The sequence below is a fragment of the Astatotilapia calliptera genome, chromosome 1 (assembly GCF_964374335.1).
Source record: "Astatotilapia calliptera chromosome 1, fAstCal68.1, whole genome shotgun sequence".
Classification (NCBI taxonomy): Eukaryota; Metazoa; Chordata; class Actinopteri; order Cichliformes; family Cichlidae; genus Astatotilapia; species Astatotilapia calliptera.
This window is the reverse complement of record NC_137422.1, coordinates 38,048,642-38,074,421: the sequence shown is the minus strand read 5'-3', so window position 1 is coordinate 38,074,421 and position 25,780 is coordinate 38,048,642. Positions and strand designations below refer to the sequence as shown.

At 40.2% G+C, this 25,780-nt stretch overlaps 1 protein-coding gene across 1 annotated transcript in view; it reads right to left on the bottom strand.

Moving 5' to 3' along the window:
• LOC113026743 (neural-cadherin) overlaps window positions 1–25,780 on the bottom strand; it is a 337,047-nt gene that overhangs the window by 36,085 nt on the left and 275,182 nt on the right. Inside the window, exons 33-34 of the mRNA XM_026175859.2 lie at window positions 13,225–13,489; window positions 3,549–3,729 (exon numbers count right to left, since the gene is read on the bottom strand). Coding sequence (XP_026031644.2) covers window positions 3,549–3,729; window positions 13,225–13,489 — 446 coding nt within the window. The remainder of the gene's footprint in view (window positions 1–3,548; window positions 3,730–13,224; window positions 13,490–25,780) is intronic.

Here is a 25,780-nt window from a genome sequence, read left to right as displayed (position 1 = left end):
CTTTAATCATGTTCCAAGGTTCAGGTCAAGTACTGGAAAGAGAACAAGGCGAACAAATAAGCACTAGGAGAATAGAGAGTGTGTGTCTATGTGTGTCTGTGTGTGTGGCCGCGCTAGGGAGGTTAAAGCGAGATGAGAACCATACAACCCAAGAAATGGAGGGATAGGAGGGGCAGAGTGCAAGAATGAGAGCCATTGTAAAAGAAGAAAAAATAAATTGGTGGATAGATGATGTGGGTGAGTGGATGAGTGGATGAGAGGAGTGGGAAAAAGGGGAAAGGCCAGATTAAAAGCTAGGAGGTTGCACACACTGAATAGAGGCTGATGTTTCCAATGGCAGAAAAATAGCTGAGATTAGTGGATGTGGCTAAGAGCTCTCCGTGTTTGATTCGCTCTGTGCCACAGGAGAGGGTTGTTAGCGCGCTGCAGCTTTTCGTTGCACGACATTTCCCATTTCCCACCGACAAACTAAGCCTTTTAGAGAAATTAACGCAGTAGTGCGTGTGAAACGTTGATCAAGCAAATGGGTGAATCCGATCAGGGTGAGAGGGGTTGAAAAAATTAATGTTGTTTTTACCACATTTAGTGGCCGAGCAGGTGGGTTCGCTGCATTGTGCGTTATGTTTGAAAGGGGGACAGGACTGCAGCTTTCTGTGGGTTTCAACTTTTGAAAGTCTGTCTGATGCCAACTTCAGACAGAAAATAACGGTGCCCAGAGTTCAAAGGCATTTGGGCCAGTAAATATACATGAATTTTCACAAATGTATTATTAGCAAACATTCTTTCTGTGCAAGCATTTATTTTAGGCAAATTGTAGTGAGTATATTAATGTAATGATGTGATCATATTAAAATGCCTTTTACCACATTAGAAAAAAGTATCATATTTAGATTTGGTTGATTTTCCCCTCAATGTAGTTTCCTTGGGAAGGAGTTCTTCCAGGACCTCTCCTGTTTTGAGTCTGAACCCGACTTTCAGAGAGCACTAATCAGTGATGCTCACTGGACCTCCTCCAGCATGTCCAAAAGTACAGCTCAGGCATGCACGTTACAGCAGACCATGTAGGGATAGTTTCATGTCCATGAAATTCAAAAAGACATGCACACTCACGGCCTGTTGTACTGACTAGAAATAAACTGTTTAGTCTCTGGGTCTGAGAGATCCTGCTCAAATCACCAGCAATAATCCTTGAAACTAAAGTAAAGTCGGCTTGATATTGAAGTTGATGCTTGCTCTCTGCACACGTCTGATTTCCATGGTGCATACGGTCAAGCCACGCTAGAAGTGGTCCAAAGATGCACAAGTAGATTAGCTTGAACGGCCCGCTAGCATGCGCTACCAAAAATAGTGCTTTGTTGTGTATCTGACGGACGAAAGCCAAACCAGTTCCACACCACTGAAGTTTCTGGTTCATTTGTTTCATTCAACGATCCGCTTTCGCTCTTCTCATTCTGCGTCGCAGCCATGTGCGTACGTAAACAAAGGCACCGCGCATGCGCGTTTTGCCCATATTCTATCGCGGTATTTCATTTTTCATTTTCTTATCGTTGCCCAACATTACACCGGTATTACCGTGAACGGCATGATATAGCCCAGCCCTACTCCTGGGTAAGGTGTTCTGGGCACGTCCTACCTCTCAGCAGGGCACCTTACCCAGGACATGCTGGAGAGATTATATCAATCAGCTGGGCTGCGAATGCATTGATGTTCCCCCAGATAAGCTGGAGGGCGTGGCCTGGGACAGGGAGGTCTGGGCTTCTCCGCTTAGGCTGCCACCCCTGTGACCCGGCCCTGGATGAAGGGAAGTCAATGGATGGATGGGAGGAAGCTTTTCTCTGATAATAGTGTATACATTTCACCGTACTGGATTATTTTACATGACTTTCATGTCATAAAAGTCTACAGATCAGTATTTGAGACAGATATAAGATGATTTCACTGTCACAGGTTTAGCAGCTGCTCTGAGCCTGTGGCTAAGGAACTCAGTAACTTTATTTCTCATTCATGGAGAAGATAGTATTTTCAACAGGAAACTAAATGAGCAAATAATTTGCAATGGCCTTCAACCAGTTTGGCACTTGGAGGCTGCCTGGTAGTCGCCTTGCATTTATTGCTCCTGATTTTTTAAAAAAAAAGTTTAATAAGAAAGAAGCATCACAAAAAAACTGAGTTAATTGAGACTGTGTGTAAAATAAAATTCCACATCCCTGAAAGGATTTGTTAATTGGGCCTGTAGAGAGAAAGCAAAAGAGTAAATTCAGAAGGAATTGCTGAGAATTAGCTGGAGGTAGTTTGTGATTTCTTTCCATGTTTAAACCACCAAAGCAATCAGAGTCACATTCAGTAATCCTGCATTTCTATAACTCCAAACTTAATAAAGAATGATCCGAACTGGTGCAGCAGAGGCTGACGTATCTTGACTTTTACGTCTGGATCCTACAATTCCCATAATGCAGCTCCCTGCTATAATTTTGTTAGACCTGATGAATGACCACAGCTCCCGCTCTCATACACACACGGTTTTATTGCAGGCCCAACTGAGATTTCAGACATGCCCTGAAGTCATAGAAAGATATTACAGAACCCTTTTCAGAGTCTGAGAGTCAAACAAGAAAAGTGCTCATTGTGTAAAATCATTTTTAGACAAGAAATACCCAACATTTACTACCTCGTCTATCTATCACTGTATATAGTGATGGATGGGCATGGCTGCACGCACGTTGCTTAGGGATTCTGTTGCCTGTGCACTGAATGACTGGCATTAATTTATTCATAACATGATTAAAAAGTAAAAAAGACACGAGGAATGTGGTCAGATTATAGCTCTCATTATATCATTAGATCACCTGAGATCTGTTCAGGGTTTGGGATGGATTATTGCTCATTTTAATGTAATTTTCATGTTTGGGACATCCAAATGGGGAATTCTGGATTGATTGTAATTTCAAAATGCACAAGGTTAATGTGCTTTCTTTTTTTTAGCACGTATGCCACCATTTATAGTACAAGAAACAAAGAGCTCATGACCTGGTGGATGTTTAAAACTGCTCTGCTCCACTCCCACACATTTCAGACCATGTTGAAACTGTTACAGATTCCAAAAGAGTCAGTCTGCTGTCCTTCTTGTTCCAGTTTTGCAAGTTGTTGTACAGGATGCCAGTGTGGACCTTTTCTGGTCTTCCTTTACTATTTGCTTTGAATTGGCTGCCGTGCATTCAAACATCCTTTGTGTTTGTACGCACGAGCAAATGTGTGTTTTGTTAGAAAATGGTTTCCATAGAATTTGCACAGACATTTTAGCTTTACAGTAAATAAAAGCTCAGGGATGCTTTTTCTTTTGCAGTTTTAAGTGGGTCAGGGCTGGGTTTTTTCAAAGCATCTTTATATGCCTATGAACAAAAATAATATCCATGTCAGAGGCTGAGAAGTGGTTTCAAAGGGAGCAAATGGGTTTAAACGCAAGTGTTTTCATGCTTTTGACTCACAAGGAAGAGCGTGTGTGCTCGACTGTGCAATTGCATTCGGTATGCGTGGGTTTGTGCGCGTACCTGCATTCGTGCACTCTCCACAAGTCAACGCAGGTAAAAGGGGGGCTACATTGGTTCCTTTTGCAGGAGTCAGATGAGCACCCAACAGACAGGCCTTGTACGCTGACCTGGGAAACCCCATCTCGTGGCTGGCTGTCCAGCGGCATGTAGCGACCATTGAGGCGTAGATCCCTCATGCAGCCTGCAGAGAGAAGAATGGAAACGAGGGTTCAGCGGAACAACAAACAGACTTTTTATTTGCATTTATGTACACGGACACAAAATGAGAGCAGAGCTCTGCTCGTGTACCTGGTAACAAATAAACTGCTGGCTCCAGTTCTACCACTTGAGGCATAAATCCACCCACTCACATTTTGACGTCTCCAAGATTTAGCAAAATTCCTCTTTTGCTGCAACAATGTCTAGTGAGCTTTTGAGTGTCAGGTATTTAGAGCAGAATCTAATAATCCGTCATTCATAATGTTGTGGATAACAGGAAAATATTTGTGTTGGATACTTTATTATGTTCTCCGCGATGCGCTGACAACTTAGATGTGTCACTCGGGCAAACACCTGCTAAACTGTGCTAAAGGGAGTAAATACATTTGAAAGGCTCATTTTTATTTTACTCCTACTTCTGGTTTATTACAGTTTGGTTTTTTTGGATTTTGGCAACTGTTTCTAATCCCCGACTCCTTTTTTTCCTATATCAGAATTAAAGCAAACACCCTTCACAATGAGGCTCCCAGACCGACTGTAAAACATATTTACCAAGCAAAGAAGCAAATAAAAGAACGTGTAGGTAAGAACTCAATAGGATTTATATCAATTAATACTACAAGAAACAACCAGCTATAAGTCACAAAGTAAAACCAAAGTGGTTATTGTATTATTGTTGTTACTCTACTGTTGTTTTTATATTACCTCAAGTCTCATCTGCTTGAATAAAGAAAGAGCTCCCCATTAAGGAAAAGCTGTTGATTTACAGCTCAATCCATGTTTCTACCTTCACAAACAGACATGAACTGAAGTGACTGAAATGAGTTTTCTCCTAAAGGTTCGTCCTCAGAGACAAGATGAGGAGCTCAGGTATTCTTCAGGGGCTCAGAGTATAACCGCTCAAGAATACCTGAAGCAGCTTCAGCACTTGACTAGGAAGTCTCTTGCCCAGCTTTTTGGTGAATTGTTTCGGGCATGTCCGACTGTGTGGAGTCCCTGTGGCAGACCTGGGACATTCAGGTGAGAACACACCATGTACCCAAGAGCTGGTACAGGGTACAGTGGATGGATGGGTGGATCAGGAAGTATTATGGTAAGTCTTTAGGAACTGTATCATGCAATAAGATGATCTTTTCAAACTGTTAAATCCACACATCTGAATGATTCTCAGTTATCACAGCCAGTACTGATGGCCTGCACACACACTGACATAAAACCTTTAAACCAAGGAGCAAAGGTGATTTGTTTCTTTAACCTCCTAGGACCTGGCGTCCACATATGTGGACATCACATTTTGGGTTATTTAGACCAAAATACTCAATTTTGCTCTACAAGGGCCTGATATCCACTTACGAGGACATTATACTGCTACTGTTCTATCGAAATTTTAAACAAATATCCTCATATGTGGCTCTCATTTTTCTTAAAAACAAAAATAAGGTAAAAAAATCTGGTAATTCTTTGTTTTTACATTCATCAGGTCCCAATATGCCCAAATATCAAAGAGAAATTAAAAATGCATGTCGTGGAAGAGTTCGGGTCTTAGGAGGTTAAATTTAGGGCAACTGAGTTTCTTTGTAATGAACATGGGAAAATAAATCACAAGTAATTTATAATCTAAATATTTACGGTTCATTTAATATGAAACTTTTACTCTTAAAAAACATACAAAATTCTTAAGTTTTTGTGGAAGTTACTATTTGATGAGATCAAACTGAGCTGGATGCAGTCCATGAGCTAAAGCTAGTTTGACACCAGTGGTCAAACTATCAGCTTGTTGCTGCTTTATGGTTTGAGTTAGCTCGAAAGTAACCCCACTGCTGAGAGACTGTATCACACAGCAAGTTTTGAATCCACAATCGCTGTAATTAGAACTGTGTGAGCACTGCTTGATGTTTAAAGGAGTCTTATTAAATTTCTACAGGGAAGCACAAGAGATGGAGAAACCCAGGAGGGAACAACGGAGAGAGAAACATGAAGAACTCAAACAAATTAAAATTACTTAAGATTTAAAGACAATGATACAGAGGAAAGAAAACTGTGGAGGTCTAATTGAGCCTATATATTATTTAGGATACCCCAAATTGAGAGTAAGCAAATCTCTATTAGCCGTATTTTGTTCTGTTTTATTCAGTTATTGGGCAGCAAAGATGTCACGTTAGTGTAGGAGCAGTTTAAAATTGACTGCTTGAAAAAGTTCAATAAAATGGCAATGCTCTTATTTAACAGCAACATCCGATTCGGGCATTCTACATTATCTTATTACGTCTACTCCTGTTTGTCTAAGTGACAACATATATTTATGGTATTTGTGTTTTCATCCCTTAATTGCTAAGCTGGCATATTCAGCTATCAATTCATCTCCCCTGTCGTTTTTTGAAGAGAGACATCCCCCAAAAGCAAACACAGTCGTGCACAGATATTCACTTGGCCTGCCATCATCTATCAAGTGTACCTCTTCTGAAGGGAAGTGCTTTTAAAATCCGTTTAATAAACTCATGCATTGTCTTTTATTGCCCGAAGCAAAGCTGTCTACATCTCTCACTGTCTAATATCTGGGAGTTCTCTGCCTCTCTTTCACTTTGTGTCTGTGGCTCTTGGTTCTGACCTCTTCCTCTCTCATATAGCATCTTTCCTTTTTCCATCCGTACCCACGCTTATTTTCTCTCTCTCGATATTTCAACTGAATCTGCCAACATTTGTGTTCGTACAGTACGGTATGTGCATGAGTCAGTCTGTTGTCTCTCGTAGGTCCCAGTTAACAATGCAAACCTTAGTGTCTAATTCTACTTTGTTCACATTATTCCTTTGTGCCAACATCAGGTTCCAGTATGAACGGGTTACGGTCCTCAACTGATCCAAATAGGAACAATGGACGATGTTGTTGTGCTGAAGTAATCATGGAGACCGCTGGAGTCAGCGTCTACAGTTGTATTTCTTACAGCTTCAAGCTAACATGCAGCAGAGTAAATCGGACTCCACTTTTCAAGAAGAAATGCCTGCTGCTGCTTCTGCAGGGAGATAGACGAGGATGCGATGTCAAAGCCGGGAGTGATTAGATGATGACTTGTGACCTCACTGAGACAGATTTCATATAAAATTTCAGCATGTGAAGAACCACTTTTAACTACATCTGCCAGCACGTCTCTGCAAAGTCATGGCCAGACACTGAATTCAGACAAATGGCACAAAAAACTCAGATCTGTTTGTTCAGAATGAGGCCACTTTAAAAAATAAATAAATGCCCCCTTTTGTGTGGGAATTCATAACACTGAAGGTGAGCTGATATTGTTCCATGTAAAATAAACAAACAGCACAAAGCAGTTTCAGCTTATTCAAACTGTTAGCATGTTCGCATGGCACAAATGAGGTTAAAATTAAAAGAGCGCCTGGACGGCTGAGCCTGGAAACAGGAACTTTGAGAAAAATGGAACAAAAGTGTAACAAATATAACAAAAAAAGTGTGTGTACTGTTTAGTGCTAATGAAGCCGTCCCACATGTGATGCTCACCCATCCCATGGGCACTTTATTCCACCTGTATTTTGAACTCAACACTGAAAGCATCCATCACTTCCATATACAATTTCAGATTAAGATTTTCATAGTATATATTTTTTGAATAGTAATTTTTTTAACTTTACTTTTTGAATGCAGCACTGAACTGTGTTCACTTGCAATGGCTTTCCATACACGTCCCTGAGCCCATTCAGTGTTTTCCACGATAGAACCATCCCTGCTTTTACTGAAACGCAGCATGAAGGGCTAAGGTGCCTCGAGGTGACTGTTGTTGTCATTAAGTGCTGTATAAATAAAAGTGAACTGAACTGAATTGAATCAAAAATGATGCCATGCAGTTTGTGTCCTTGGACCATGTGCATAGAGATTTCTCAGTCTTTTAATGATATCATACGTATACCTTCAGTGGTGAAATCCTTTGGAGTTTTGCGCTGTAAAACGTTGCTGTCATGTCCTTAGCTAACTTAAAAAGCTGTTCCTGTCAGGGTCCCTGCGGCGTGGATCCCGGGTTTTGAGTTTTTTCTAGTTTTGTGCTTTCGTTTATCCTATTTATGATCCTGTATTTTTTAGTGTTCACATTTAGCTTTTTGTTCTTTCTTTGTGTCTGTAATTCTCATTATTTCCTTGCTTGATGTGAGTTCTTTTGTTGAATTGCATGCCTTTAGTTAAGTGCTCCAGCTCAGAAGGTTCACTCTGAGTTTTTGGTTTTATGATGGGATTATGTGTGAGCTCCATAGCCTTCTGTCTGAAGTGCTATGTTTATCTTACTTACACTTATGAGTTTCCTGTTTTCTGTGCCTTTAGTTCCATACTTGTTTCAGTTGATGACAGCTTCTTAGTTCCTGTTCTATTTTAATAGCATCTCGTGTGCCTGGTATTGAGTTTAACCTTCCTTGTCTATTTTACTTGATTTGTTGCAGCTGTGTTCCCTGGTGTTTTCCATCTTCTTAATTACCTGGTGAGCACTTATTGTGTTTGTTGCCTCTTTCCCACATGGCACTGTGTTTCCATGTCCTGTTCTGTGTAGTCCTCTGGCTTAAATCCTTGTCCAGCATATATATTTTTCCCTTTATCAGCATTAAAAACAGTTTGTTGAGTTCAGCTTGTTGCTGCTTTATGGTTTAAGTAAGTTATCCTGAGTCCAGTTCTGAACCTGATATAATTTAATATATTATATATACAGACATCTGACTAGTTGTGTTTAGAAGTCTTGAAGTTTTTGGGAAAAGTGGACCTTAAATAGCTGTAAGAATAACATCAATGTAATCTGACACCCACTCGCGCACACTATAGCACATACACAGAAAAAACTACAACACACACACACACACACAGAGCTGTAGGGACCATGGCCATCGTCCCAGCTAACAATAAAACTGCATTTGGATGAATTAACCATTAAAGTGTCATATCAATCATTCAGTAATACATAAAAATGTCACAATTCTCTCTTGAAAAGAGCACACATGAATAGATAAAACAACCTATTTTTGGCAGCACTCCTCAGAAAAAATACTTGCTAAACTGCCTGAATGAAACACCACCCCTTTCACCTTACCCTGTGACACATCAAACACATCACATTATCTCTTTCTTCCACACACTCAGACAAATTATATACACCAGAGCCTGGATGGTGTTTAGATGGTGTCAAGCAACAACAATTCTTCTGTGTTATTTTGCCACGGTGCGATCCATCAGAGAAATTCTGGAAGATTTATATTGTTGTATGCCATAACCTTTTCCTCTATTCCCCGAAGAAGATGTTAACCCTTAATGATTCAGCCCTGCTCACATCCATCTGCCTTAGATTTGTGTAAACTCTGTGGGCAAATTTATGACTGACTTTTGTTTTCTGCAGAACATAAATATATATTGTTTTCTGTACAGAGAAACATCCCTACAAAAAAGTAGAAACAAGCAATTACTAGGTTAGTTAATGGTACTCAACAATCCAGTTTACACAGCCCAGTTAGTGTTGTGAAAAAGGACTCTGTAACGTGGGTGAATTTTACTTTCTCCTCAAACTTTTCACAATAATTATTTATTGAGAAAAAGGCACAATTAATGGTTACATTTCTTTAAAGTTTTACATTTTTCTTTTTCTGTGTTTACCACCTTGGCAATTAAAAAATGTTTTTAATTATTTTCAGGATTTGGAATAACACTGAGCAGTTTACTGATGGGGACAAGGAATGCAGCTACGCTATAACAACAACCCACTTGGGACAGAAACAACAACACCTCAACTCAAACAAATTAGTTCTAGAAGTAAGACTCGACAAAATGTGCAGATTAATTTCAACTACTTTAAGGATTTGCTAATTTTTGTACCACAGAGGTTTTAAAAACTTTTTTCTCTGCAACTTGGACTTGTATCACCAGCTTTGCTGTAGCACAATTATACTTATAGTAGTGTTATATTGTAACTATTTGGGGGATAAACATTTGCAACTTGCATTTCCTGGTGAGTGTCACTGACCAGTCTTTAGGTCTGCTTGACTGCCATCGACCTCCAGCAACCACTCACCAACTGGTTGGACAGCTTTCCCTCATTAACAGTGTTGGGACTGTGTCATTGCTGAACACATATGGATACACTGGAAGAATATCACCTATTTAATTTGTATTATGACCAAAGAAAATTTAATCACAGTCTATTTAACTGTGACAGAACCACCAACTTTGCACAAATCTGCACGACATCAATATGCTGCTCTTTCACTCAGACTATGTATGGTTTCTTTAACTCAGAGTAATAAATCACCCTGAAAGAGCAAACAATGTTTTACTGCTATTTCATTTTTAGGATGGCAGGAAAAAGCAGCAGCTTTACAGAAATGAGAAAAAAATGACATTTAAATATTTAGTCATTAGCGTGCCGCAGTTCAGAAAATCTCACTACTGCAGTTCAATTCAAGAAGAGTGAAGCCATTAATTTAGTGTTATAAAATGAAATATAGGTCCATTATTCAGTACAAACAAAACCTATCAGCTAAATATTTTCATCCATCAAATCATCAAAGCATATTTTACAGTTGTTACTCATAGAAATGAGGTCGTAAAACGTGACAATTTATAAATACAGGGAGGGAGAGCAGAAAGTAACAGACTGTAACCGTCGGGCATCTGTCCACATCTGGAGAATCAGTCTCTGAGAGTCTGCGCTGAGCAGGTTTGTTAGAAATGCCAACGCCGACCCGAGTGATTACTGAGATATCGGTATTGATTTGCTCTGAGGGTCACTCAAAAAAGCTACTTGTTGTCCTTGCAGAATGTTGTGCTTCGGTCTCTCCCGAGCAGACGTACCCCACAGCTCCTGAGTTTGAATCCAAAGTAACTACTATAAGCCTGGCTGGGAAGTGCTACTTAGGAGCTCATATTACAAAGATACAAAATAATTTCAGATTTTCATTTCTTAACACCTGGGGCCAGACCCATAAAATAACACAAATTCACATCTAAAATCCTCTGCAGGCACACAGGCAGAAATGTGTCCATGCACTATTTTCTATGTTATCTTCTAAAGCCGTGTCCTCTTAATGGCAATCAAGTATATTTTGCTATTTATGTTGTATTTTTTCATCCATCAAAAAGACGATATAATTAATTTACTGTAGTACAATCCCTTCACTTTTGTTTTGAAGCTTCAGTTGCTGGTAACCAGCTACACTGTATGACCAAACGTTCTGAGCCACCTGCACATTACACCTACAGGCACTGTAGGCTATGGAGGCCCATACCATCAAGTTCCCAGAGCTCTTTAAACAATTAATTATTTTTTCAACCTGAAATTCATTGGCTTTGGCTTATTTTCTGTGAAGAACATAAATCCGAACTAATTTTCAATGACCTCATACTGTACCTCCCCCCACGCATTTACATTACATACAAGGTGTCCGGGTCCACTGGACCCAGGTCTAATAAAAGTGTTGAAAGTGTAGGTCCTGTGTTCCCACACTCTGTCTTCCTCCTTTCTGGTGCTGCTGATAGTGTTTTCTTCCCCTCCTGCTCCCGCACAAAGTTGCAACATTGTTGAAAATTCAACTACCAACACCGTCTGCTCTTACATTCCCGCACATTTTACCCTCTTTCTTGAGGGATCCAAATTTTATTTTCTCATACCCTGTTCCACCTGCAAATTAGGGGCATAATACTATAAATAAGACTTTGCCAGTGTGGTTCTTTATCACAACTGATCAAGATGGCAAAAGATTATCTGCTGCGAGGGCCATCCAATTGATTTTGGAAGAGAGAGGGGCTTCGGATGATGATGTTGACAAAGAGGTTTCAGAATATTTCACATTTCTGAAAATTCAGAGTCTGACAGTGACTTTGAAGAAGAGGAGGTTGAGCATCATTTAGTAACAAAACGAAGACGAGTACCCCATCTGCTGCCAGCTCCAGGACCAGAACAAGCCCACCAGACAGCAAGTGAAGAAATATGGATGTCAATAACTGGTGAAATTGAATGGTCTTCTTGCCCAAGAAATGAGCCACCCTGCAGAGCTGTTACTGTGATAAGCCAGGGCCAACACGGCTGACAGTTACTCATGTGCAGGACATCAAGTCTTCATTTGAGCTTTTCATCCCAGATTCCATCCAGAAATTTTTTCTGGATTGCAGTAATCTAGAAGGAAGGTGTGTTTTTGGAGAGAGGTGGAAGGAGATGGACCAAATTCATCTAAGAACCCCAAAGGCCAACTTTGGGGTTCTTATCCTTGCAGGAGTTTTCAGGTCCAAAGGGGAATCCACAGAATCCCTGTGGGATGCAGAAACCGGCACGAACCTTTCCGTGCATCAGTGTCTCTGGAAAACTTCCACAAAATTTCCAGGATTATTCGTTTTGATAACCGAGACAACAGACCAGCTCAACGGCAGAGAGACAAGCTAGCTGCCATCAGGACAGTGTGGGATAAGTGGGTGCACCACCTCCCCGTTTTACAACCCTGGGCCTAATATCACCATTGATGAGCGGCTGATCCCATTTAGTTGTGAAACATATTGCTTCACGTGTAAATGTGTTGTGTCTTTCCACTCACTCCACTTGATTATAACTGATTTATTTTTTTTATAACATTTTATTTAAAAAAAAAACAAAAAAAAACGAGAAGCACATTAATTCATAAATGTGATCTAACAAAGGTAAAGGGAAAAAAATAATCATGTTTGCTGTTCATATGGCTTGTAATTGGGATGAAGTAAACATCTGTTGAGTAATTTAACATAAAATTGTTTGATAGTGTTAATTTGGAAAGCCAAAACTCTAGCGGGTCCACCAGACCCATGAACACTGGCTGAGTAACAAAAATACGAACACCACACAAGGGTTAATTTTTCTTTTGAAAAAAACTGAAAACGGGTCTCACAGACCCGAACACCATACAAGGGTTAAAACAGCTCGTTCTTTCACAATTGTTTGTAAAGGCAGACGGTGTGGCGAGGTGATTAAGATTAGGAGGTGGGGCTCTGGTCCTTCTCATCTAGTGTTTTTACTGGTGTATGGTCGCCACATTGGTTGTATATGTCGGCACAGCCTTGTCAACATTTATACACTGCTGTCTTCTTCTGAATGATACGTGTTGCTACTAAGAAAACCTGCACATCAGCACTGTTGTAGGAGTAGAAGAAGTCGATGGAGGGCACAAATAAAAGCTGATTTTTTTTTTTTCCCCAAAGATTTCTCTGGAAAATTGAATCTTTTCAAGCTCAGAGGTGGTGCAGCTAAACTGAGAAAGCATGGGTAAACTTATTTCTTCCAGTGTGCACACATGCTCTAGTTTCACAAATGTCAGTTTGTGTAGAAAAAAAATACATGCATGTTTTTATATACGTACATATTCAGCCCCTGGTGTCTGGAGACTTTTTTTTCCTGCTCATAAAAAAGTTACAAATCCAAAATCTACATGACTGACAGACACCGAGAGACAGTATTATTAGATTAATGCTGTAACCACCTACCCTGGAAGCTCTTGTTGATGCCTGAAGGGAAAGTGTTTCCCAGCATCACCACAGTGGGGTCAATGATGATTTCTCGGCTCCGGCCCTGCAGTCCTGAAACCTCACGCTGTCCTCCGCCGCCATCCATTCGTAGTGTCATCTCATTGTCATGGCGATCTAGGAAGACCTCGTGCCACTCACCATTGTCGAGTCGATAAGTGGGCAGTGTTAGGTTGTAGTCCCCGTCCCCAAGGTTGTAGAAAACACATAGAAGGCCCTGAAAGATCTGCAATGGGAAAACAGGACGATTAATATAAGCCTTACAAATCCAACAGGAGACTGAAAAACTAAGGGCGCCATTACTGTTTCCACAGGACGTAAGAGAGGAAGTAGCAACCATCTAACAACCAAAGCTTGGTGGAAACTGGTTCACGCAACAAGCCAGTGATCTAAAGCAACACTGTGAAGAAGAGTGGGCCAAAATTCCTTCACAACAATATGAGAGACTGACAAAGCCGCACAAAGAATAACACTTCAAATGATTGCTTTTAAAGGTGGTTCAACAAGTTGGTCAATCATGTGGTGTACGTAGATTTTCACAGGGATGCATATAACTGAAAAGTACTTGAATATTCATGAATTCAGCGTTTAAAGGTACAGTCAATCATTTTTTTGAGATTACTTATTAGAAAAAAAGAATACTTCATTCATAAATCTGCACTAATTGGTGTAAAATCAGCTGATACCTTTGGTTCCTTTGCCACTTCTTTCCCTGACTCAGTTAGTGACCTAGGGGTTCTGCTGGACAGCTCTTTCAAATTTAACAAACAAGTGTCTTCAGTAATCAAATCTAGCTTCTACCAACTTCGCCTTATTGCTAAGGCTAAGCACTATGTCCCTCATAAAGATCTTGAAAAGCTCATTCATGCTTTTGTGACTTCTAGATTGGATTACTGTAACTCCCTCTACTTTGGTCTTCACTCCGCACTCCTTCACAGGCTTCAGCTTGTCCAGAATGCTGCGGCTCGCCTCCTGACTGGCACTAGAAAGCATGCCTCTATCACCCCAGTTCTTATTGAGTTGCATTGGTTACCCATAAAATATCGCATTGAATTTGAAATATTGTTGCTCACCTTTAAAATTATAAATAATTTAGCCCCTCGTTATCTTGTCGATCTTCTTAGTCTATATGTCCCTGGGCGAGCCCTCAGGTCTTCAGCCCAATTACTCCTGGCTCAGCCTAGATCTAGACTTAAATCGAGGGGTGACCGTGCTTTTGCCCTGGTTGCACCGAATCTGTGGAACAACCTTCCTATCGCTGCGTCAGACTCCGTTTTATCTTTTAAATCCCGTTTAAAAACTCATTTATTCAACATACCTTTTCCATCTAGTTAGCGTCCCTGTTTTATATTTGGTTCAATTTCTTATCTATGTACTTTATCTTTTAGCTATATCTGTTCTTAGTAACTTTGTTCTTATATTCCCTTTTATTGTTGTATAATTAGTGCCCTTAACCTGATGACATATGTGGTACTTTGTTAATAGTCTTTTATTTATTGTCTTAAATTTCCTGTTTTTATTGTAAAGCACTTTGGTGTACCACTGGTCTTTTAAAGGTGCTATACAAATAAAGTTGTATTGTATTGTAAAATTACACTAATTCCAATAAATATACACAGGAGCAGGCTCTGGTTTGTGGAAGCCAGCATGCTGATTTGCCATCTTGAAAAAAAAAAATATGATGAGATGAGTTCCTTTCACCAAAGAAGCAAACACGTGAAGGAAAGACACAGCGCCACCAGCATGTGGCTAAAATGTTATCCTCTTCCTGCTCAGCTCGAGCCTCATCTTCTGATCTGAACTGTTTCCACAAAAGTGTAGCTGCCAGTTGATTCGCAACTATGAGAAAGATAGAACATGTCAACATTTACCCCGAGAATTCAGAACTGATCACTATTAACTGTTTCATCGATTACTGGAATTCGTCCAGGCTCTGAAGCAGCAAGTCACACCCAGACAATCACACTACCATCACCATGTTCTTTTTATCAAATGAGGTTAGTTTTATGTAACTGTCAGAAAAGTTCAAATTCGTCTCATCTGTCCACAGAATCAGTCTTGAGGATTATAAAGATGATTTCTGGCAAATGAAACAAGTCCTTCTTTTCAGTCAGCAGCAGTTTTTGCCTTGGAACTCTCTGATTTTTAAGCAAACAGCATTATATTTTGTACTACATATTCATTTTGGGTTTTCTTGTTCTTCTCAAAGGTAAGTTTTTAGTGCATTAAAATCAGACTAACATGACGGATTTCTACTTTGATTGCATAGGAGTACTGTCGGAGTAGGAAATGGATAGTAGCCAATGGTTTGTAAATAACTGGACATGAATAACTTGAGCTTCATACATAACATTATACTGCAGTATGTTTCTAACTAATTCTCATGACACTTTGTTTAAGGACACGACATATATTGAGGTGAGCTTGAAAGGAACGCAGATGTGAAGTGCAAATGTGACATGAAATGTGGATGTAAACTATAATTTCATATTTAGAATCCCTATATAAGAGCATATTGTCCTAAATGTTGCCAATAAAACAGACGATGTAGCATTTTAAGTACAATTTTGGATAAAAAACATTGTATCAACGTTTGGACTTATTTGACCTTAAAGAAGATGTCAGAGATCAAAGTAATGTGATATTTAGACTCCCCATATATCATTCCCTGCTTATATGCTGTCAATACAAACAATCACAGTAAGAAACAGAACTTAAATAAATAGATCTGTCTACCATTATTATCACTTTGGCCTTGAAGGAGAGGTCAGAGGTCATACTCTGGCCTTTTTACACTTTTTGTCAATTTTTGAGCAAGAAAAATCGGTGGATATTAGCAAAAGTTTAATGGATTGTTACCATGACCACTCTGCACCTCAATCAAAGCTTTTTGAGCGATCACGTTTACAGATAGAATGGCGCACGCACACACACGCTATCAAAAACAAAACCTGCTTGGGGGAGGTAATTAATGTGAAAACACTAAGTATATCTCTCCTTACAGAGACCTGCTCTCAAGGGATTATCAGTCAACCTCCCTGCGAAACGATTCCTCTGAAAACAGTTTTCTTGCAAAGCAAAGCTGACGTTTGTCTATCTTCGAGCACCTTTCAAGTGTACTTTTCAGTGCTTAGTGGGCATAAACTAAATGACATAGAGCCTCTTTGTTTTGGGGCATTGGCAGAAGTCTGAGCAGCATGGATTTCAAAATCCCAGTAAACAAATTGAAACTGAGGCCAAGAAACCAAAATTTAATGGCTTTTTTCCTCATGGGAGGTCATGAAATTCAGCCTGGTTTTTGTGTACTCTTGCAGACAAAGAAACAAAGAGATCTTTCCTTGGCAGAGGAACTCTCTTAATGGCAGGATGCCATTAGAGGGAAAATATGTTGCGCTGACCTGAGTTCAAATTTCAGGTTTTAAAGCTAATGGATCAAAAGAAAGAAAAGATTCCACAAGGATGTTAAAAGATTGGATCAATAGGACAATTTGGCCAGTAGGCCAATAAGCCAGATCGATTCCATGGGGGTTAGACGTGGGGAAAATAAATAATTCCCAAAACAGAAATTTCCCAACACAGTTTAATGACTGTATGACCAGAACGTGCATTCAGGTAAACCTTTCTCATATCAAGCAATCGGATTCTACCACAAGAACGCCTACGGCCAGTTTTACTCCCTAAGCAGTGACAACATGTGTCTTACCATTTAATTACAAACACCCTGGGAAAAAGGTAATTGTCATTTCTGCTTTTGCTCTGGGCCTAGAATAAATATTAAATGAGAGAACATTGAAAGCTGGCATTTAAACTTGCAATTTGTTGATTTGTAGCACTGACACACACAGACACACACAGACACACACACACACACACACACACACACACACACACACACACACACACACACACACACACACACACACACACACACACACACACAGGCGTGGTTGTCCAGTACAATCTTGTGAGGAATGGGAGAGACAAAAGGAGGAAGCGACTTCGTGGTTGAGATGAGAATAAGGGAGAACACCAGCACTTTCCCCCGTGTTTACACAACAAGCTGTTCTCTTCAAGGCTCAGATCTCGAGATGAAGATTTTGGCTCGGCTGTGATGCTCACCACATGTCTATCACAGAGCAATATTCATTTGAACAAAAAAAAAAATCCGTCCAGGAAGCTGTGTGTCTGCATGTGTGTGTGTATGAAACTCAGCTAGAAGGAGAAGAAAACCAGGATAGAACATGTCCATATGCAGTGTTAAGAGGGATTGGGCGGTGGGTGGGTCGTCCTCATTTCAATTTCAAACTGTTTCCTCCAAGTGTCCCACTGAGCATAATTTTCTCCCCTCCATCTTTGTCTGCCACTGCTGCCACATAAACAGAGGACTGAGATGAAAAGGGCAGAGGAACTGAGACAAAGAAAGTGAGATGTGAAGGAGAAGTGGGTGGCTACCATTAACTCTCTCACTCATTCTCGACAAATAAAGATTTAACAAGTGTTTTTGGGGAGGAAAACTTTGTCAAAAAGAAAACAGCCATCGCTTGCCAGCACCCTCTGTAGCTGTCTACTGATCTTGCAGTCTTCTTTCTTTTTCCTCCTTTTCCCTTTGTCACGTCAGTCCTTCCTCCTCTGCCCATCTTTGGATTTTCCATCAATCCCACGGTCGTTTCTTCAGTTGGATAAAGTGTTGGATGGCTCCAAGGTTGTTTAGTTGGAGGACCGTGGCTCATTTCAAGGCTCTGTGATGAAGTATTAATTATATTCAGAATCCACTGGGGCAGAGCTTTCTAACCAGACACACTCACTGCCACCTGATTTTACCCCCAATTAAAGCTGAACGGAGTGGTGCAATTTGGCTCCTGCTCCGCTCCCTGGGTGGTATGTGACTGAGTGCATTTGATAGTGTGTCTTTGTGTTTTTGCACTAGGTGTGTGTGAAGGTGTGCAACTCCATTTTTCAGTAAACAGTCCCACTGCAGGGACCCTTCCATTCCCCACAGATGCTTCCTGCGACAGACTGCTCTCAGCGCCGCAGCCTTTAGTATTGCAGACATGTGCAGATGATGCATTAATCTCCCCAGTTCTCATGATTAAATAATGGTGTGTGAAGGTAGATTGTGTGCATATATGACTAGTGAAGGCATTTTTTCTTCAACTTTATTTATACTAGGGAATAGAAGGAAATTTGATGCTCAATACCAGCTTCCACTTTGCATTCGTACAATTGTTATTGCCCTTCTGCACCCATATCTGCTTGTCTGCAGAGACCTAATCTGCAGTCAGATGCTTTCGGGACTACACATCAACTTTGCCATTAAAAATAAAAACTGTTGAGCAAATGGCATCGTTTTGCATTTTTACCAGCTTAAAGGCAGATCACTTTAATTTATGTTTAATACTCTCCACGAACACCACAAGCTCCAGTTTGGTGTCAATTTTAGGAAAAAATCTACATGATCTTCACTAAACGAGGTCATTTTAAACAGAAGTGCATATTCTATTCTTTATAACGTGATCAATCACAAATTCTTCATATGTGAAAGAGACTGGCTGTGCAACTGATGAGTTTAGTTCAGGATGTCATTCTGTCTGTCATCCTGCGGTCAAGGTAATCTGCCTTGTAAAAATAAATGAGCCAAACAGCGTGAACTTAATGAAGCATTAAAACTGCAAAGCATCTTCTTGCCCAGCAAGATTTTAATGTCTTATTTAATCAGTCATCAAGCCATCAAGCAGTAAGGAATAGCCTGTCATTTAGAAATAAACTGCAAGTTGATGCAAATTTGATACTATGCAGCATGGACTGTGGAGAAAAAGCAGCTTTTGGTTTTTACAACAAGGACATGACCTTTGATTGTCATTTATGAGCTCCTTCTTTCCTTAATCTGAAAGGAACTGCTAGGGATGTCATACAAACATCAATGATCTCATGCTGGTTCTGTCTTCCCATGTCGTAATACCTGCCCTTTACCCCTTTTGGTTCTGCTACCACCCCACTTGAGAGCTCAATATGTTAATAATAGACCCGTCAATGAGACGGGCTGATCCTATAAAGTTTCGTGCAGCAACTCAGTGCGTGAATATAAACAGAGACAAAGCAGGATGATTGGATGACAGTGACTGCTCGAGTGGTGCAGCTTTCTGCAGCCACACTACTGACATGGTAACCGAGCTTTGTGGTAAAATACAAAGTCTGATGAATATCTATGAAAACTTTTTTACTAAGAGCAACTATATGTGTAATTATATGATGAATAACAGTGGCTGAGCCACTTATTGTGATGGTACGCTAATCAGTCATGTTGAGCTGCTAATGCCTGGTTCAAACATCTTATGGAGCACTTATACTAAGCCAGAGTGCATTTGAAATCCAATGTCCAGCTTGCTGTGCGACGTGGGTGGGCCCACCTGAAAAAGCAGGCGTGCATGGTTCACTGGACTACGCTTATAGTGTGATTGCAACTCGAGCTCCAACACGGCCCTCCAATACTTTCTCAATAACAATTACTTATGTTAAAAAATAAATTGCGAGAGGCTAAGGTGTCAGCACTTTTCCCCAAGCTGTTACTCAGGAAGCACATACACATTTTTTTCCTCATTCCTGGGTAATAAAAGTTTTTGCCTTATTGCCTCAAAGGTCTTTTTAAAGTTTGTTTTTATAACCTGTGATTAATTTGTAATCACGTTTGCAAATGTCATTGTGCTGGTCACAAAAGCAAAGTTTGAAAAGAATAATAAATATTTCATCTACCTTTGAGACATTAATAGTCAGGAAAGAAAATGTGCAGGATAAAATCTGCACTGTACTAGAGAATCCAATAATAACATCTTTAATTATGTCCATGGTTAGGTATAATTAAATTTAAGCATATCTAACAAAGCTGGCAAAAAGTGAAAATTAAAGCGGTGAAAGGGTAAAATCTACATCAGTCTGTTAGTTTTAAATTGCAAAAAAAGAGCTAAAAATAAATAAGTTCAAAGTTTTCAGACTATTTCTTTACCGTAGTAATTGTGATATAAACCCACTTTGTGATATACAGCAAAAGATTGCTATGCGTAATGTAGTACGACCGAGTGAAATTCAGCTCCCGTCTACTTCATTTTATCTCAGTAGTCAATAGAAGATTAGTGCCATAGAATCGGTGTGTTCGTGTGCATTCACTCACTGTGACAGAAAGCAAAGATCCCAGTGAGCCAAAATATGGGTCATTCTCACTGCGAGGTAATGAGACTGAAGAGAGGAGCAACGCTCCCTTTACGATGAATATTAATTCTGAAGACACGAACACAAACACTGAGTGCAGGAATTTACTGGTTGGTTAAGTCGAGGCCGATGGTCCAAAAATCATGCTGGAGCTCGTGAGCTAATTCAAAAATAATTACTTAGTGTAATGGTTCGTACTTTTCTTTTTATATGAAAGATTCGAAATGACTAAATTTGCCACGGAATAATTTAATATAATGTTTTTATATAAAACCCACAAGATAATTCTTGTGGGTTTTTGTTTATATTCAACACATTGGCAACACATTTAAATGTTTATATTATACCTACTATTGTATATTTTTGTATATTTAAATAACATACATCTATATATTTGATATAAAGCTGTCTCTGTGACCATGGTCAGCGCTGACTGAAGCTTCTACAGGGAGTGCAGAATTATTAGGCAAATGAGTATTTTGTCCACATCATCCTCTTCATGCATGTTGTCTTACTCCAAGCTGTATAGGCTCGAAAGCCTACTACCAATTAAGCATATTAGGTGATGTGCATCTCTGTAATGAGAAGGGGTGTGGTCTAATGACATCAACACCCTATATCAGGTGTGCATAATTATTAGGCAACTTCCTTTCCTTTGGCAAAATGGGTCAAAAGAAGGACTTGACAGGCTCAGAAAAGTCAAAAATAGTGAGATATCTTGCAGAGGGATGCAGCAGTCACAAAATTGCAAAGCTTCTGAAGCGTGATCATCGAACAATCAAGCGTTTCATTCAAAATAGTCAACAGGGTCGCAAGAAGCGTGTGGAAAAACCAAGGCGCCAAATAACTGCCCATGAACTGAGAAAAGTCAAGCGTGCAGCTGCCAAGATGCCACTTGCCACCAGTTTGGCCATATTTCAGAGCTGCAACATCACTGGAGTGCCCAAAAGCACAAGGTGTGCAATACTCAGAGACATGGCCAAGGTAAGAAAGGCTGAAAGACGACCACCACTGAACAAGACGCACAAGCTGAAACGTCAAGACTGGGCCAAGAAATATCTCAAGACTGGTTTTTCTAAGGTTTTATGGACTGATGAAATGAGAGTGAGTCTTGATGGGCCAGATGGATGGGCCCGTGGCTGGATTGGTAAAGGGCAGAGAGCTCCAGTCCGACTCAGACGCCAGCAAGGTGGAGGTGGAGTACTGGTTTGGGCTGGTATCATCAAAGATGAGCTTGTGGGGCCTTTTCGGGTTGAGGATGGAGTCAAGCTCAACTCCCAGTCCTACTGCCAGTTTCTGGAAGACACCTTCTTCAAGCAGTGGTACAGGAAGAAGTCTGCATCCTTCAAGAAAAACATGATTTTCATGCAGGACAATGCTCCATCACACGCGTCCAAGTACTCCACAGCGTGGCTGGCAAGAAAGGGTATAAAAGAAGAAAAACTAATGACATGGCCACCTTGTTCACCTGATCTGAACCCCATTGAGAACCTGTGGTCCATCATCAAATGTGAGATTTACAAGGAGGGAAAACAGTACACCTCTCTGAACAGTGTCTGGGAGGCTGTGGTTGCTGCTGCACGCAATGTTGATGGTGAACAGATCAAAACACTGACAGAATCCATGGATGGCAGGCTTTTGAGTGTCCTTGCAAAGAAAGGTGGCTATATTGGTCGCTGATTTGTTTTTGTTTTGTTTTTGAATGTCAGAAATGTATATTTGTGAATGTGGAGATGTTATATTGGTTTCACTGGTAAAAATAAATAATTGAAATGGGTATATATTTGTTTTTTGTTAAGTTGCCTAATAATTATGCACAGTAATAGTCACCTGCACACACAGATATCCCCCTAAAATAGCTCAAACTACAAACAAACTAAAAACTACTTCCAAAAACATTCAGCTTTGATATTAATGAGTTTTTTGGGTTCATTGAGAACATGGTTGTTGTTCAATAATAAAATTATTCCTCAAAAATACAACTTGCCTAATAATTCTGCACTCCCTGTACATGAAAAGAAAAGAGTAAAGCTTTTTCACGGTGACTCTTCCTTTTGGATTCTAACGTCTGATGTTGTTTGAGTAATAAGAGATGCTTGGCTGTCTTCTAGGTTTGAATTTCAACATTATGAACATCACGAATGGATCCCAAATGCAACAGTTAAGTAGAGAACAGAGAGGCTGTGGCTATCCTTTCCTAAAAATCCTCCTTCACTCAGGGCAAGGCTGCAAACTACCTCAGATACTTCTGATGTTCCCTGTTGCTCTATTCACCATGAGAAATTCAAAACAAGTAAGTGAAGCTTTGCTCTAAAATAACTTATGTGTGTTAATATTTGCAAGATGATTTCCTCACACACAAACTTAGTCACTGAATACTTTTTATTACACCCTTTTTATTTTATGTGCGCTTTTTTTAAAGGAATATTATACATTTTCATTGCAATGTAGATTATATTAAATAATATTTATCTGTGAAGCAGATACCTTCTCTGGATGACATTTCCTTGGCCTATAGTAGCACTAAAGGAAGGTTGCAGTCATTTGTGATCAGGATGTGGCCTTCAACATGCACGTTAAACAAATACGCAGCACTGCTTTCTTTAATCTGGACAGTATCACTAAAAGTAGTGAAAAGAACGATGCTGAAAAGTGAATTCATGCATCAATTACTCCTAGGCTGAACTATATTATAAATTATAATTCAGTATTATCAGTTTGTTTTCAGATCTCTCTATAAAGCCTTCAGGTAGCAAAACGCTGCAGCAAGAGTACCGAAGAGAGTAACATCATTATCTTCCCTTTATTGGCTCCCTGTTGAATCCAGAATTGAACTTAAAATCTTTCAACTCACATACAAAGTCTCCAATAATTTGGCCACATCATATTTTGAAGACCTCATAGTATCACTTCATCCTAACAGAGCACTTCACTCTCAGACTGCAGGCTCACTTGTGGTTCCTAGAGCTGCTAATAGTTCTCAACTTGGATTGGAGGGGTCGACACTCTCCCTACTTTTAACATTAGGCTTAAAACTTTCCATTTTGACAATCTGATAGGGTTCGATCAGGTGACCCTGAACCATCCTCATCACACTACAGTCACACTGGGGCAAACACTGGTTGGAGACTGTGGTATGACCAAAATTATTATTGACAGTGTCCAATGGATGAGCAACCTCGTTGCCTTTGAAATCATTGCTTAGAACAGTGTTTCCCAAGAAATGATCAGGTCTGCCGTGGAAGATTATCTGGTTCCACCTGATTAGTACTCTAAGCGATCGGCGTGAGTAACGGGGAGAACAATTACATTCTCTTCCACCAGAGGGCAGTACAACTACCTTCTCTAATTAAATGTGTTGCCAACTGCAGGTAAAACAGAAGAAGACAGAGAGGAAATTACATAATAGTCATGCTGTGAGGCGACACAGCGCGTAATAGCAATAGATAAATATGTGAAAAGGAAAAGTAGTCAGTCTGACCTGGTCCCGGAGAAAATTCCTAGCATGAGTAGTGGTCAGAAGAAGGCAACAAAGGTATACTGGGGACAAACCGAGCCAATTCTGCTGTGCCTGGTCTATGGGGAAAAATGATCATGCTTTTTGTGACATTTTTGTTTGGTGCTGTGCCACGTGATTTTTCTAATGTGAAATATGTGCCATGGCTCCAAAAGGTTGAGAAACAATGGCTTAAAAGACGGGGGCCAGTCCCGTGACCACCTGCAACCAGCTCTAGTCTTCAAAATGACTTTGGTGCATCAAAATGGCAAAAAATCAGCAATAATTGAGTCATACTGCCAATTACATGCAACGTGTTTGTGATAATGCAGCGATTAACCGTGTAAACCCGTCAAAAAGCTGCAAATCTGTTGCCATCTATGAAAAGAAACTCCTGAAGGAAGTTGCTGCAGAACGTCAAAATTACATAGACAGCTTTTATACAGCAATATAACCAGAACAGAACCAGTTGGAAACCAAAAGAGCTGATCCCCTTTCCACCTATCGCGATTATCGAGACACATTGCAGATGAGTTGTGCTCATCGGTGCAGTGTTGGAAACCTGTCTATGTTTATAAATTAAACATGAATTAATAGCACACCTTCATTAGTTTGCCTGAGAGTGATTACAGGCAGTCCAAGTCAGACCAAGCTTGTTTGGAGGCAGATTCCCCTCCACCACCAGGTGACCTATGCAACTGTCCTCCGGTTGAAAGCGGTCACACGGAAGTTGACGCTACTGCACACACAACACCAGGGCATCCAGTTTGTACCGCAGATGGCTGTCACTCCACGAGCCTGGTTCTGTCAGAGGCATTATCTTTCTGATAAAACAGAGCTGTTGTTTCTTCCCACTGTCACCAAGTGCTTGCTCATCTGATTTCTGGGGTTTTCTCTTTAATATTGTAAGGCCCTTACCTCACAGTATGAAGTGCCTTGAGGCTACTGTTGTAAATTCAATTGAATTTCATGCACGTAAAATTGTTACAGCACAAAAAACAGTGGCTCAAAAAACAGGAACTTTATCAGTAATCAGAGAGACTAAAGTCATTTAAAGAAGAGAGCCTAATATGCTTTGTAATATCTTTTACTAAGCATACTGTTGGATGTGAAGCCATACACAAACAGAAGGGGCTCCTCACAATGTAACAGTGTATCCAACCAAGAGTAACACATACTAATTTCTTCCTCTGATTAAAAGCAATCAAAACTATTACAGTGAAAAATATAATCTTAGCAGGCAGTAAACGGTTATGTTTCCACCAAGAACTCAGCAGGGTTTCCAATGTTTCACTGCTCTGCACTCAGGAATAAATGCACTATTTATGATAGATAAACGATGTGCACTCGCTCCCCATGTGGCTGTGCTGATGGAGCAATGTGATATTTAGGAGGGAGTGTGGGAATGGATGAACAGAAAGGATAGACAGATGGAGATCAGAGGAGATTTAAACGGCTGCCATGGTATGGATAATCATCATCATTTAAGACACAGATGTTTGATCAATACGTGTGGTTTGAGTGTGGGGCAAAAGACAGGGAAAGGCACGAGTAAAGAACTGGGAAGGTGCGCGGTGAGCATCTATACTCGTTTGTAAAACACGGTGGAAAATGCATACAGAGAAATCAGATGTTGATCCACCATGTACAGTAATAACATCTGGAAAGCATCTGATTGGCAACAGCGTTATTTTCTTGCATGACAATGATGCCAAACACACAACAGAACGCTATCAGTCCTGGACTGGCCTCCCCAGAGCCTGCAGCTCAACATTACTGAAGCAGTGTGTGATCACCCAAAGAAGCCTTTTGAAGGCT